The sequence below is a fragment of the Trachinotus anak genome, unplaced genomic scaffold (genome assembly GCF_046630095.1).
Source record: "Trachinotus anak isolate AG129_WGS33_773 ecotype Australia unplaced genomic scaffold, CSIRO_AGI_Tana_v1 ptg000019l, whole genome shotgun sequence".
NCBI lineage: Eukaryota > Metazoa > Chordata > Actinopteri > Carangiformes > Carangidae > Trachinotus > Trachinotus anak.
Genome location: NW_027273870.1, coordinates 18,802,440 through 18,818,870, shown reverse-complemented (window position 1 = coordinate 18,818,870; position 16,431 = coordinate 18,802,440). Strand labels below are relative to the sequence as shown.

The 16,431-nt window shown below is 39.9% G+C and overlaps 1 protein-coding gene across 1 annotated transcript in view; it reads left to right on the top strand.

The window, feature by feature from the left end:
- The window catches only part of fbxo41 (F-box protein 41), a 45,949-nt gene that overhangs the window by 17,773 nt on the left and 11,745 nt on the right, over positions 1-16,431 (top strand). The window contains exon 4 of the mRNA XM_071503565.1: positions 12,741-12,948. Coding sequence (XP_071359666.1) covers positions 12,741-12,948 — 208 coding nt within the window. The remainder of the gene's footprint in view (positions 1-12,740; positions 12,949-16,431) is intronic.

Genomic DNA, 16,431 nt, shown 5'->3' with positions numbered 1-16,431 from the left:
TATATAAAAAAAAAACACAGTTTTTGTCAACTTGTATACATTAAGTCGTAGTACTTTTATGATGTCTTCAAACACAAACACAAGCTCCTTTCCTTGTGATACCTGTTTCCTTTGTTAAAATGATCTACAAATGTTGACAAACGTGATTCAAGGCTCATATTAAAATCATCTGGTATCTGTGCTGTGTCTTTATCTGTCAGGACAGCCGGCCTCATCTTTTTACCTTCCTTTTGCCTTTTATCACTTCCCCTCAGTCTACTTATCAGGCCTGAATGTCAACAGTAGGTCAGTGACAGAAAACCACTTCCCAAGGCCTCTAATCTCATCACAGATATACCACTGCACATATCCCAGCACTACATGTGTTACCTTGTTGGTCATATAGGGCTGCAACTAACATCCTTTGCCTATTTTTAAAACAACTGTAGGTCTGTAAAATGTCTGGTAATAGTGAAAAATTCCCATCATAATTTCCCAGAGTACAAAGTGACACCCTCAGATTGCTTGTTTTGTATAATCAATTGTCCAAAACCCAAATATATTCAACTTTCAAACAGAGAATTGGTGCAGTTCTGCTTGATATGCGACTTAAACATTTAATTGATTATCAGAATTATTGTTGACTGACCAGTTGTTTCAGCAGTAGTGTCAGAAGTGTCATAAATCTCTTTTTATGGGATAGCACTAAAAAAATCTTTATTTGCTTCCTATCCTATAGTCTTAGGACAGAAATAGTGAAATTTGTAATGAAAGTTGACATGGCTGGTCTCATGACAGGATAACATGAAACAGTGTCTCATTGGTTTGCATGAGCAGTGGACAAGTGCACTTTTCTTCCATTCAGTCTCTCTTATTCCTGTAAAGGTTAGTAGCTTTGGTCATGCACCCACACCCTGGCAGCATCAGCCTGGGAAGGTCATATACTTAAAATCCTTCCCTGGGCATGTGACTGCCCCTTAGCTATGCCAGCAGCCCGCTCCCTCCTTCTCTCTCTCTCTCTCTCACACACACACACACACACACACACACACTTTTTCTGTCTCTGCCTTTCTGAGGAGAAGCTGGCAGTCCAACAGTAAGCTCATTCAGGCTCTAAAATACAGAGTCGTCCTGAGATGGAAAAAGGGCATCACAGTGAGTGAATGTTCAGCAGGGTTGATGACTAAGCAGTAGTTAACAGACACAGAGCAGCTTATTGGCTTAAACATGTCTGCCCAACAACCTTAAACACTCAGCTGATTTTTTTTTCTATCTTTGATCTTCACCAGTGGCTCTGGAGAGTCTTTAAAACTCTGTGTCCTTTCAAGGAAATATGCATCATGTTGTACCTCAGCGGAGTCAAATGCTAAAACTGTGAGTCACCTGTGAGTTGCTATGCAACCAGAGGAAACTCCTACAATCTGGCTGCTGCCGCTGGCAGTGCCATGCATAAAATTATGACACCGACCTGATAATTTATTCCATGTTCAGAAACACTGTAAAGAATCCTGAAAAGCCTCATGTAGAGTTGTTTAATTCTGTCCAGTCTGCATTCTAATCTCAGCATGTAGTTTAGTTCAATACACACAGAAACACACTGCATACTCATACAGAATACATAATGATCGATATCACATGACGCCGTAGCAGTCGAAACTGAATGAACAACAGGGTCTCTGAAGCATGGCTGTTAAGTGCTTCAGCAGCAGCTTTAATAAATGAGCGCAGCTGTAATCAGCAGAAACGGGAGTCTGAAGAGAAATGAAGGATGGTGGGATGGTTATCTCCATCATTTCAGCGTGTCACAGATTCACTCAATTTAGAAAACAGCCTCATTTTGTGTCTGTCACCAAAATATGTTATAATCTTTCTAGCGATTAACGATTGCTTGATGACACTCAGCGAGGTTTATTTGGTTATACTAAAATTCCTACAATTGCTAAAAGGCTAATTGTCTTATTATTGTTCCAGTGGATCATTTTGAAGAGCTATTTACAATTAGCTTTGGCCTAGTCTGTAGCATTTAATCTGGCAGCTCAATTTGAGATCAGTTTCATACATAGCCAAGGAAACGATGGCTGTCCTCAGTGAGTGGTCCTGAAGGAGGACATAATACTGCCTGCTCCAGTCGCAGCCAGATCATCAGCTGCTGTTCTTGAAATACTTAATTATTCCTCTTCTCTGGGGAAAGATTTGTATGAGATGTACAGGGGGTCAATACAGTATCATTTAGACCTGTGCAATATCCAATACGCCAGCCTTGAAACAGGAAACAAGTTAATTGTGTGGAACATGTTTCAAGTGAAAATGGCAACGTTGCTTAATCCCAGCTTCTCAGTTTTAAGGACCCACTATTTTGTGACATCAACAAGACCAAACAGTTAATCAGTGAGTTGAGAAAATAATCAGCAAATTAATAGTTAATGAAAATAGTCGTCAGTTGCAGCCAGTGCTGTAGTACTGGAGTCCTGATTTATGGGACTTATGACTTGGCTTGAACTTGAGCACTAATTACTCGGACTATTGACTGCATTTGGATTCAGAAGTAGGAGATGAGGAGTTTTTTTTGTTAGTTTTGTTAGATTTTGCAGTGTACTCACTGATTTTTTGCAGGATTGTGCCACAATTCAGCTTCCAACACATTTATCTGTCATTCAATTTTTTGAGGAGAGCGGGACAGCAGGAGAGCTGTGGAGAGTAGCACAGAGCATCCCACTCATTTGTGCACTAAACCATACAGTAAGGTCGTTTGAATCCTTGCAAATCGTTTATTCATCTGCCACTGTTAGCCGTCCATATCCACTCTGCTCAGCTGTTTACTGAACCAGTCCTTCACTCACAACCCAGCAGTTAACCTGGACTGGATTCACAAGCTGACTGGAATACTCCATTAGTGCAGCAAAACTATTTATTTTTGGCTTGAATATATATTTATTTATATTTATATATGTTTGCTGAACTGAATTGAAGTTAACTTCAGTTGCATTCACAAAATGAACTGAATTTAAGTTTCTTTCTTTTTTGGGTAACAGAATTTACCCGGACTAAAACAAACTGAAAGAAAACCTGTAGTGGAATTTTGAGTAACTGAAACAGTGAATCATATGATAACATGAGTGACTGTATTTAATGTGGATCGGTCATGTGATGCCCAGTACCCAGTCCACGTAATAAGATCAGTGTAAGTGCTAATATTGATCCAGAATTTTGGTCGGTGCACCCCTAACTGTACACATCTTGTAGTTAATGGTGCACAAATGGGAGAGACTCAGTGTTGCAGGATTGCAGTTTGCAGATTGTGCAGGTTGTTCATGATATTGTGTCAACCGTCTGCACGGCAAAGTGAGATTTGTCAGATTTTCATATCATACTCACACGCAGTGCTGCTGCAGTAGGCCTGAACCCTGAGGCTTGATTTATTTCAACAACCAGCTATGATAAAGTAGGAGTGCCTTGTGCAGCGAAAGAAAGCTAGAGGCTCTAAAGGCAGCACAGAACATGGAGGAGTCTTGCTATTTACTGTCACTGGTGCTCCTTCAAAAAAAACAAAAAAAAAACAAGCTCGTTCTTCACCGAGCAGCGATCTTGAATGCAAAGTGAAGCTGTCAGGGAAGAGAGAGAACTTGCCTCATTAACGTCAGTGTGTGAGAGAGAGGAGCAGGCCATGTTAGCAAGGCAAGACTTCTGAAGACTTCCCGCTGAAAAGAAATCAGCGTAGGAACGTGATCTGCAGTGTATCTAATTGGACCTGCAATTAGCAGATGGATACAGTAAAGGGACTGTGTTCTTAATATAAATGTTTGAGTGCAGTGTATCTCAAACAAATGCCCAGCGTCATGTAAGCCAGTGAACAGTTTATATAACCTGATGCCAAACACTGTCATACGATGAAAAAATGCATGCAAAGAATGGATTTTACTGACTTTTTTTAATATTAGAAATATGCTCAGTAAAAGTGTTTGATAGAATTCTGCATATCAACTGACAGTGAGTGTTAGGTAAGTTTATTTGCAAGGATTAAATGTCTGCAGTTCAATATATTATTGTACAATGCAGAGCTTTAATAAATTAAAGGCACCACATTCAGATTTACACCAGCAATATGAAATGGCTGATAACAACAAAGGCCTCTGCGTGTTAATACGTGACCCACATTGTAGTGCACAGATGATCCAGTGGATGTTAGCCCTCAGTTAGAGCAGGGTTTATGGGCAGAAGTCTCTTCATGACTATCATTAGATAGAAGAAGCTGACATGTGTTTTCCTTGAGGCGGGATGTATCCTGAGGAAAAACGTAAACAGGAAGAGTGATGCAAACAGAAGTGACCACTGCATGTTTCACTGTTAGCGGATGGACCGATTGTAGCAATGTAAGTTGCTTGAAAGATCGACTGGGGTTTAGCATCAATACATGTGTGTTGCTGTTCTTCACGTGAAACCTGATAGTGAGACGACACTGCCATGATTTTCTTGTCTTTTGTTTTGAGCTGTCAGGCTGTCATAGAGCTGAATGGGTGCTGTTAGTGTCTACAAGTCGAAATGCATGTACAGTATGTGTTAAAAGAGTCTATGCTCAAGCCAGAAACTTGATTTGCAACGAGTATGAGTATTGATTGAGCATTTGAGTCAATGTTTCAAACACAAATGCCAAAAATGTCCAGGTTTCAGGTTCTCAAATGTGAAGATTTGTTGTTTTTCTCAGTTTTATATTGTTTTAAACTAAATATCTCAGAGTTTTGGACTGTTGATCATGCAAGCTATCCGGTTGAAACACTGTCACCTCTGGGAACTTTTGATGAACATTTTTCAGGATTTTCTGACATCAATATTGAAAATAATCGTTAAATCATCCCGACATGCGATATCATTGCTGTCATCATCATCATTGCAAACAAACATTTGAGGGCAGATTCATTCCCTGTTTTGAAATTCAGATAGCTGAATTTCTGGTGGCATTTTTTCATGTAATGAATTCATTTCCCTCTCTCATGCACGATACAGTGCTCTTCCCCGTCACCTTCCTGTCGTGTTCCTGGTTGACTCAATCGTTTTGTTTAAATTTTGAGAGAACTGGTCGAGCCACAATAAAATATTTACTTTCCCCTGATTGATCTGAGCCAAGACCTGGATTAGTGGGTTCTTGGGAAACCAGTCGTGCATTTTTATTCCAGAGGGGCTTTGAAAACAGTACTTTTCAACCTGCGTCTCTTTCATCATCCCTTTTCTCTCAGCCTTTCATCCTTGTCTGTCTCACATCTCCTCTCATGTCGCCATACTCTCTAGACAGCTCCTCATGCTGCCTTTCTTTGTGTTGTGATGTGTTGTGTTTTGTGTGTGTGTATGTGTGTGTGTGTGTGTGTGTGTGTGTGTGTTTGTGTGTGTGTGTGTGTGTGTGTGTGTGTGTAATTCATACAAATATGTGACATTATGACATGATGGCACAATGTAGCGTACTGAATTTTTCTCATCAAAAAAAAGAAGCACTGTTTGATCCAGGTGTCAAAACAGAGCGACACACGAGCAGCTGTCCTTTGTTAAACCGGAAAAAGCTCCTATTCATACAACATCCTCGTCTTCCTCATGCAGGCCTTTCAGTCAATCATCACTGCTCTTTAATATTAATGAGGCATAATTTTGAATTAATGACCAGGGATGATGACAACTATGAAGGGAGGCTGACCAGTGATTGTGATTAACATTTAAACAGAATCTTTCAGGAGATCATGCTTTATTAATCACGCCTGTTATAGCTGGATGTCTTAGCAGTGCTGGACTATTTGTTATGGTTGTTAAGTGGAAGGGAAATGAAACATGGCTGGTTTAGCTATTCATTATTTCTCTGCGCACATGCAGAACTCTAGCAGAGTGAGACATTTATTAAGGTTTTCAAAGCCCATTTTCGTTCATTTAATGAAAAATGAAAGCCTCTAGTTTAGATTGTTGGTTTCAGGCTCTCAAGGCCTAAATTTAGCAAGACTGGAGTGAAAGAATAAATTGTGCTTTTTTTCTTTTATTTTCAAAAGCTTAAAGGGACAAGAGGGCATCAGATTTTAAACGCACATCAGGCAAATACGCCCCTTGTTCCAGAATTGATGTAGTAGAATTAATTGCAGCACTGTGATCTTATTCTTTGTCATGGTTTTGATTTAATATCCACTATTGTGTGTGAGTGTTCATGCTAGGATTTAGTAAAGCACGCTACTTCACGCATCACAGCTTAGCTTTTGTATGAAATATTTAGTTCAATAAGGACAGATCAGATTTTTATCAAATTCAAAATTTTATTAAGACTCTAAATTCATGGAGGTTAGAGTCCATCCATGTAAAGCATCTTGGTTGATATAAGATAGCTGCTTGGCATAAGGAAAACAGGAGGAGAAATCGCTGGTCAGATATGTTGTGAACGTAGGGACTGACAGAAAAGATGTGAGTGGGAAGAGGCAGCAGAAATTCGCCCATAGAGGAATAAAGGCATCATGTGAGGGAAAAGATCTTCCTCAGTGAGATTCAGCCGAAGCTTCACTTAAACTGTATCTTAAGACCAGTGCTGCATTTTTGAGGCTGATATCAACATTTGACAGTTAAAAATATTCACATTTTTAACAGGCCTAGATGGTCTTGATATTATGAGTTAATTTATTTGTTTGCCTTGACCATAATACAGTGTGGTAACATACAGTACATGTATTAGGATCAGTGGTGCAGGTTTGATCATTTAAGAGATTGTTTTTATGACCTGCAAAATCCTGTGAATCTAAGAAAACAAAGAGATTCTGCAGCTGAAGGTAAAGGGAAGCTTTAGACTTCAGTTATTATGATCTAAAATAAGCATTTCATATCTGCAAGGAATTAATGGATAAACACTGCCCCTGCCGTAGTTAATTCTATCCGCGACATAACCTTACACTAAACAATGAATTGTCAGTTTTACATTTATGCTGCTATACAGATTACAAAAGCAAGACACAATCTGTTAATTAGAAAGCTTTAGATGTGCTGATAGGTGGATTGTGTTACCTCGTGTTACCTGAAAAGAGCTGGGCTAGCTGTTTCCCCTATTTCTAATTTATCTTTATGCTAAACTAAGCTAAGCAGCTGCTCGCTCCAGCTGCATATTTACCTTCAAGATATGAGAGTGGTTGTCAATCTGCTCATCCTCTCAGCAAGAAAGAAGAAATATTTCCAAAAATGTCAGACTGTCTGGTTAAGTTTTATGCTGTTACGAGTTCAATATCCTTATCTGAAGCTAAATATAATTTGTGTGCTGTTCAACAACGTTACAGCGAATCTGGATGTTCAGTGTGTCTGTGTGTGGGTGCGTGTGAGATGGAAACAAAGATAGAAAGGAGTCATGAACTCTGGGACACCTTCTGCAAACCGTGAACACAAGGATCACAAGTATGTGGTTCCCCACCACCCACGAACATGAATTGTTGTGATGAGGACGGCGTGGATTCGGCGTGGAACCTCCACCGAGTCATTTTCTCTGAATCACGCCCCAGACTAACAACCTGCTTGCTCATCACCCAGAAAAGATGGCGGTTTGCCTTTCCAGCTCCCCCAGCATCCGGGTAAACACGCTGGCGTGTTTGTCACCTCGAGGCTTTATTTCTGAGGTGTTGGAGCGAGTCACGCTGCGAGAGCAAAGTGTGTGCGTCTGAGTGTGCGTGCTGAAATTGGGATTGACAACAGGAAGCAGCCACATCCCATTTCTCTCCCCTCCTATCAAACCTCCTGTGCTTTCTGCTTCCACATGACTGCAGATTTCTGTTTGCTGTCTGTTGCTTTAGCCTCTGCAGTGTGTTTTTCTCTCCCTGCCTTTGAGCCTATTCCCTCCTCGTCATGGGTTTGTATCAGCTTCAGTCCTCTGATTCTTCTCTGCTCTTTCTCTTTGCACGTCTCTTGGGATCTGGTGAAGATTTTCCCCCTTTTCTTCCCTGCTGCCCTCCCTCCTCCTTCTCCACCGATTCCCTTTCTTCTCCATTAGGATTTTCATGCTGACTGAGGTTCCTTCAGTTGAGTGGTTAGACAGCCAGACGGTCTGTTTCATCCTTGCATGTCTTCCTCACACATCGAAAGAGAGGGAAAGGCTTTCCTGTGCTGTTTCCAACATGTTCCTCCCATTAGAGGATGTTGCTGTCTCCAGTAACAACAAAACCTGATACACTTAAATAATTGATTAAGACAAATTACAGATACACAAAAATCCAGATGTCAAAACACAAAGTCTGCTTCACATTTCACACACACCTAGCTCAACAGCTACTAATTCAAGAAGTCCTGAAATGTTACTCTACTGGAGGCTGAACTAAAACAATGCTCAGTCATGTTGCTCGCTGTTTATTAACAAACTTTTGCTTCAGGCTGCTCAGTCATACATCACATTAGGTACAGCTCTAATTATGAAATCAAAATAAATGATACTTGGAGTCATTTATTGTGCACCCTAATGAGATGCATTATTTACAGTAGGATGAATCAATGATATAATCTGTGGAGGCAGTTTACTAATTTATGCTATTTTGACATGAGCACTCCCACATCGAGCATCTGTCTTCCTGCATATTGATTAGGTGTTTTTTTTTGTTTGTTTGTTTGTTTGTTTATGAGCGCAGTGGTCTTACAAACCTCAACCTCATCATCACTGCGGCAATTCACCAAAAGAAAAATGCCCCAAAAACTGTTGTGATTAGACTGAGAAGTGTTCTTTTGAATTCATGCAATCCATGCACTCTGACTTTGGGTGTTAAGCTAATTCTCCATGTAAATACGATTATTTATGAATGCTACTCTTGTGTCTATAACAAAGCAGATAATATTCTTATCATTATCTACTTCTAGCATCCTCCAATCTCTTTTTTCCTCTAGGTGAGGCAAGTTTATTTGTTTTGCGCATTTCATACAGAGAGGGAAGTCAAAATGCTTTACATATGGCATTGGCAATAAATGGGAAATATAGTCCAACCCATTGAAACACAAATTGAGAGGATATAAAGTATTTTAAAAGCAATTAAAAAGGAAAATAAGAGAAATAAGTATTAGATAGTAAGAGATTTCATGGCTCTGTGGATTACAATGAGTCCTTAAAGCTGCACTAATTTCTTTTTTCATATTACAGCTACATTATTTTTTCCAAATTTTTGTAGTTGAAATATGCTCTGAAACGCTTCCAAAACTCCCTTCTAAAGTTTTTGAGTGAGACTCGCCTATCTAACCAATTACAGAAGGCCCAGGTCAGGGGTGGGGCCTCACAGCTGTCAATCAATAAGTGAACATGCTTCTCGTCTACAACTTCTCTACTACCTGTAACAAGCTTCTAGCTAAATTTAGCTGCTAGAAGATACTGCTGTGGCTGAGGATGTAGGTGAAGGGCTGGATGAAGTGTAATGGAGCAGGGAGCAGGGTTTGCTTTCGAGTCTCATGCTGGCACTAGTTAGCATATTGCATATTGTAGCTTTAACAGTTATTTCAGTGATGTGAACTCACCAAGAAAAATCACTCGATTCTGCAGGTCAGAGCATTGTAGCATCTTTCAGCTCATTGTTTTGGTTTTACAGCATGCAACTTTACTGCTCTGGTTCATAGTAATAGCTCCCATCAGTGTAGTTTCAGCCGTAGCAGGCAGTTGTTATCAGAAAAAAATCTGAGATGAGCTGACTTTGTGCTACTTACCCAGCACTGAACAGCAAGCAAACAAATTTACCAACTTGCAGGTGAGCATAGTAGAGATAAGGAGCCAGAGATTTCCCTCAGGAGTTGATGGAGACCAAAACAGAGCTAAAAAAGTCAGAGAATATCAGACTTACAAATGAACTCTACTCTTTTCTGTGTCTGCTGGATGTGTGAATAAGCAGCTGTTTGCTAATAAGTCCACCAGAACAACTTTATATGTTGTCTCAATGTTGTGTTCACAGCTTGTTTCACTGCCCCCTAGGAGCCAAAGAATCAGTTAATGCTGCTTTATTCAGTCAAAGACAGTGGAGAGCATAACATTTTTATTAACCCAGATTTAAAGGTAGTCAAAGTTGGAGTAGGAATTTTGTTTTAGCTTTAGTACCATTGATAATGACCATTTTATACCCTCATGTGGTTGAAATCAGACCCTGCCTCCTCCTGTTTCTACCTTCAGTTTGTCTCTGAGAGATCCCTGTCGATGAAATCTTTCTGATGTGTCGGATGGATGTTGACATTTCCTTTTCCTTCCCCAGAAGCAGAGAGCAGAGTTTACAGCTTGATGAGGATGAGATGGATGTAAGAGCTTTATGCCTCAAACACACACATTCTTCATGTTTTCTCTGTAAATTTCCACAATGAGTCATCTCATAACAATGGAGATAGTATGCAGTAATAGGCTTGTTTCAGTCACTTTACACGCCATTTTACATGACTCAGTGAGCCCAATGTAGATAAAAATCATGTTATACCACATTATGAAGAATTACCAAGAGAGAAATTCTAACCGGCATTGATCACAGAAGTGAAGAAGAGAAGTTATAGCCACTTAATTATCATATCATTCACTGATGCACTGATTATTTACTCACAGATGTGGTAGCACCTCTGCTTCCATTTCTCCCCTACAGTCAAACACCTAGACTAATGTCGGACTCATACTTTTGTAATCTTTGCCTGAAGATAAGGAAAGTTAACTGTGCCAGATGCCAAACTATTTTTACTCCAGAATGTCCCCGTTTCAAGAACATTCGCTTTGAGTATTGGTACTGTTTTCAAATGACTCTGGATTGTGTAACAGCTCAAAGTGGTGAATATTTTACAGTAGTGGTTGCATAAAAGCATCCTCCAATCAGCCTCCTTCATACAGTTTGTTAAAAACAAGTGCTTATATGAGAAGATGAGCAGCTTGGATTGTTTCATAACATGTTAAAGATGTTTGAAGGGAGAAAAAGGAGAAACACAAACCACTTTAAACAGGAGGAGAACTGATTTTATGTTCCCATTCCCTGTCTGCAGTGACAGTCTGAACCTTTTAATGGTCCCTTTGTCTTTGTCAAGGTCAGCTGACTGAATTGCCTTGTTAAGTTCTCCTGACTATATTGTATAGACAGTAGAGGCACAGGCTGTTTATAAGGACACAAACAGAGATACATAAAGAAAAAAACAGACTTGAGGACGTCTGCAGCTTCTGGGAATGGTAGAAGTCCTACATGGAGGCTGTTCCACATTAACAGGCAAAAGAAAAGAGAAAGCTCTGTAGAAGAGGGGATGTGAGATTTTGGGTGGGTGGTTTGGATAGGAAAAGATTTTTCTGAAAGTTAAAACTAACGCTGAAACCTTTATTCAGTTTGTCAGTAGGTATGCAGAAATAAAGCAACAACAATTCGGATATTTGATGTGTTGTTTGTATCAAGCAAATATTTGCTGGTTCTCACTTCTCAAATATAAGGATTGGTTGGTTTTCCCTGTTTTATACTATAATACAAAATATATTGGATGTGTTTGGGTTTAGCTGAAGCAATTGAGGATGTTGCTTTGGGCTCCAAGATAATGATGGACATTCTTTGTTTTATTCTGACATTTTATTGGCTAAATCATTCTTGGATTAATCCATACACATTAAAGTACAGTAAATATTTATTGTTAGTTGCAGCAATGAAAAGCATACAATATTTTATGATAACCATGCATAAAAGGTATTGTAAGAGCAATGAAAGGAGTCGCTTGTATTGACGAACCTACAGGGAATTACCACCTGAATCTGCAGCTCCCCTTTACACAGCTTTATAGGGAGTTTCAGCTCATTGTGTAGCTGTCGGGTCCACAACTGTACTGTTTTGTTTGCTCTCACTGTTCTCTTTACGCCACTTTCTGCTGCAGCAGGCAGCTGTTTACAGTGAAACAGCTCTAAAAACCCACTGCACACTGCCTTGAGTGGAAAAAAAAAAAATTCTGTCATTGCAGGTTTAAAAGATGAACTGAACTGCATGTGGACAGAGGTGGCATTTATCTGCATCTCTATGAAAGCATTTTGTCATTGTGGCAACTATCACTATCAAATAACATTTTTTATCGACATTATTTTTGGGGGTGGTTTATGTTGTTTCTTGTGTCTGATTTGAACTTGTACCAAGTCAAGGCCAGTTTCCATCATTGCAGAGTCTGCTCATTGGCACTGGACGTTAGGGACTGCTTATATAATTCATAATCCAAGCTTAACCGTGTTGAGTTAATGTGATCTGACTGATAAAGTGAACGTTTAGGAATTTCTATCATCAGTCCATTTGCATGCATGATTATTCAATCATACCTTGTTTTTTCAGATGACATGAATAGAATCACTGCAGGGAAAGCCAGAAATATGTGCCGAGGAGGCTGGAGACACCTACTAATGCTTTCTGAGTTCCTGGTTTGTTTGCCTCTGTGTCTTGGTAACACACTGTCCCTTAAAATGTTGAGAACTTGGCCTCCCTGTGTCTATAGTATAAATATCCCTCTGCTCTCTTACCCTCCATTTTTCTGCTCTCTCTATCTCTCTTTCTCTCTCTCCCTTTGTGTTTAGATTGTGTATTTATCTCTGCCACCAACCCTCGGTGTGTATAAAGGCCAGGACAGCAGCTGGTGTGTATATGAGAGAGGCTTTGACAAAATATGGGGGAGGCAGAGTGTCCTGCAGTTCAGTGCAGTTTAGCAGATTTGTAGTTTGCCCCCTGATGACACAGATTTACAAATCACCTGTAAAGACAGTATACCGTCCAGATTGAAGAAGGCGTCAATAATGCTGCTATTCCTTCCTGTGCCCGCAGGGAGGTGGCTCAGATCGACCAGTTCCTCCAGGAGACGGCGGCACGGGAAGCCAACGCCAAGGTGCGTCTGCAGCAGTTTATTGAAGAGCTGCTGGACCGAGCCGACCGCGCAGAAAAACAACTACAGATCATCAGCAGCTGTGGCACCACACCGAACGGCAGCCTGGGACGCTGCAGCCTCCAGGCCTCAAAGGGCAATGGACGCCAGGTGAAGATCTTTGATGTTGTATATTCATTTTCAGGTCTGACAAAATTTTATTGATAATATGAAAGACAGTTACAAACTACCAGACAACAAAACTTCTTGTCAGCCTAGCATAAGGTCGTTAGCTAGCATACATATATGTTTAAAATGCTGAACCAATCGTCACCACATTTAACTGCACAACAATACACAAAGGAATATAAAAATGTTCTTTTCAGATCATGAGCTGTTTCAGGTCTAATTGTGTGATATATTTTAACTGTCATAATAAATTGGACAACTGACTTGTGGATCATCTTAATTTTATTTCATAGCACTGTGATTCTCTTATAGTTTTTTATCTTCCTTACTACACAAGACTCCACTTCATGATTCCTCAGAGTGCTGCTCCCTGCTTTCTGACAGAGAGAGCTTTTACTTGACAGAGCAGCTTTTTGCTTTTGAATAGTGTATAAGCATTGATTATACTAAGTAATGTCCCTGTAATGCACCACAGGTCAAACCCATAATGGACTTTAAGATGCCTGAGACAACAAGTCTACTCTTCTTTAAAAAAGCAAAAGGGCAGTAACTACCCATTTCTTCATACATCAGCAGGTGAAGTTCAATAAACTGGTGTCAGATCCAAATCTCACCGCAAACACAAGAATGTTTTTTTTTTTTTTTTTGTGTGAGTATGTGTTTAATTTCGCCTCTGAGCAGAGGGTTTGTTGGCAGAAGAGAAGCTCATGAGAGTGTGTGTGTTAAATGTGTTGTGAACGTGTGCATCTTTTTAGTCATTTAGCTCATTTGTTGAACAGTAATCAGCCACTAATTATCTGTATTAGTTGCATTAGCATGACTACAATTAAACCTTGCAGAGGTGTTTTTTATAACCTTGAATGCAACAATAACTTGATGTGAGGTTGTGTGGAAACAACAGGCCGGCTTTAAGAATTGTATGTGAAGCCAAGGTTTTTAAAGCATTTAAAAATGTTTTTATATTCATACACTGTTACAACCTTGGCACTTAACATTTTAAGCTTTCTTATCACAACAGAAAATAGTACTTTTTCACATTCAGTTGATCAAATTTAAAGTGAAAGATTTCTGATGCTCAGTCACAAAGTTTAGATGAACTAGTTGAATACACTAAATGGCCAAAAGTATGTGGACACTAAACTCTTTCGTGATTGTTGAACATGTCTTTATAAAACTGTGGGTATTAGTTGGCTGCTGTAACAGCCTCCACTCTTCTGGTAGGGCTTTTCAAAAAATTTCAAATACACCCTCTAATGATGAAATTTACACCACTCAGACCCTAGTGGACCCTCATGTACTTGCAGATGCTAGTCTAATACTAGTCTTACTTGTACTAACAGCGAAGTATAGGAGTAACCTTTAAGAGCAACTTTCAAGTGATCACATGATTTGGGTAAAAAGTAAACAAAAAGAAAACCCAAACTGGAATACAAAGCAAACAAATACAAACCAAATTAATGTCAGCTTTGTACTTAATACTTTTTGCTTGTCAAATGAAAATAAAATGAAAAATTGTGTCCAGTCAAATGTCCAAACCCAAAAAAACATAAATTATTCACATAGCTTCAGCCAACATATTAGTCATTATGGCCAGCATTTTAAGTCACAAGAAGTGACTTCTATATGGACCTGCTTTTGTGAATGTGGTATTGTCTTGTTGAGTGAGGAAAAGGCCTTTCCCAAACTGTTGCCACAAAAAACACTGTTGTCTCAAAATTGGACCTAAAGGGCATAAACCAAACCCTGAAAAGCAGCTCCAGTCCAAGAATACACAAAGGTATGTAGGCAGAGGCGTCTACATATATCTGACCATAGTGTATGTATCTACAGTGTTTTGTGTTGCTCACCCACCATAGGATTATAAGATTAGGACTTATGTTTGCCAGGTGAACAGGAGACTTGATTCCTGTCTGTTTAGCATTCAGCATCAAAACAGTGGAAATAGTGAGGCTCTGTAACAGACTACATCCTGACCAGAGAGTGTACTCACATAAAAAGCTGCCTCTCGCTCCGGAAACCGGAGATCAGCTCTTTGTCTCCAGGCACAACACAGCTTCCACTGCGGCACTTTTCTCCTCTGCTTTGCCTTATTACACGATGATTACCAGAAAAAAAAAGAGCAGACATTCTCTGTACTTAAAAATGTCACTTAATCAAGTTATTATCCAGCACCTCTTGAAAAAAAGAGGTGACCTGTTTCACATTGCACAAATGTGTGTGCTGCCATGGAAACCAGTTCTTGCTCTTGCCGAAGGTTTCAACATGATTCTGATGAAGATTTTGTAATGTGGTGTTTCATTTTCGCTTGTCATTTGAGCGATGCTTGGTTAAAAATCTTCTCCTCATATCAGTATCTCTGAGTGCAAAGATATCCTCCTTCATAGTTACACAGTACAGTGAGTAATGCCTATTGTGATGCCTCTTTTTTTATAATGCTGTAAGGAGCCTGTTGCAAAGATGCCTGAAATAGTTTGCCATCTTACATGCAAACAAGAATTAGACTCTTGCAAACATTTAAAAATAATAATCATCTTTATTAAGCTATGTTAAAATGCCATGTGACCTGTGACTGACCTGAAATGCTGCCTAAATTTAGACATGATCTCTTTGGATTTAAACATCAGTCAATTTCGTGTCTCTGTGGTTGTGCACTGTTGTAGGACTGTGAATAATCAACATGACAAGTACAAGTGCAGAGTCACACACTGGTTGACACTTTGTTAGACGGTCAAGGGAAGCTCAGAGATGTCACTCAGCCAGCCACACACCTTCACAGCCTGAGTCTCCATCTCTCTGTCACGACATCAGCAAGGTCGCCCTTACGCCCTCAGGGAAGGGTTTCAGAGCCACAGTGGTATTTTAGGACAGACAGTGAGAGAGGGGATGGACGACTTGTTTCCTGCTCACTGCCTGGTTCAATCCAAGATGAATCTAATGCATTTCTTCAAAGAAAGAAAAGTAATGTGTTTTATGAACATTTGGCTCTGTAACAAGGAGAGAACAAGAAGGAGAAATAGAAAAGAATTAGACCAAACTTAATTCACCAGACTGGAGTTTTTTTTTTTTGTTTTGTTTTTTTTTTTATTCCATCCATTTCTGGGAGATAAGTCCCAGCCAGCGTCTGCCTTCACTGCACACTGGGCAGGAATGAGAGCCACGGATGGTGTGTTTGCCTGTTTCCTCCATGATCCATTTCCACTGGCCCTGAGCCAGAAACAAGCTGTGTGAGTAAAGCAGAGAAAAAGAGAGAGAGAGAGATAGAGAGAGAGAGAGAGGGAGAGGGAGAGAGGGGGAGTGACAGTGCCTGTGTTTGTGCACATTTTCCCTCTGTGGCACGTTGCCAGTCTGGTACACAGAGTTCCACCTGGCACTGCTTCACACACATAGATACACGCACACGTCCTAACGCTACACACACAGAATACTTCAATGCACAGGCGGCTTTGAGTGGTGTGTGAAAGAGTG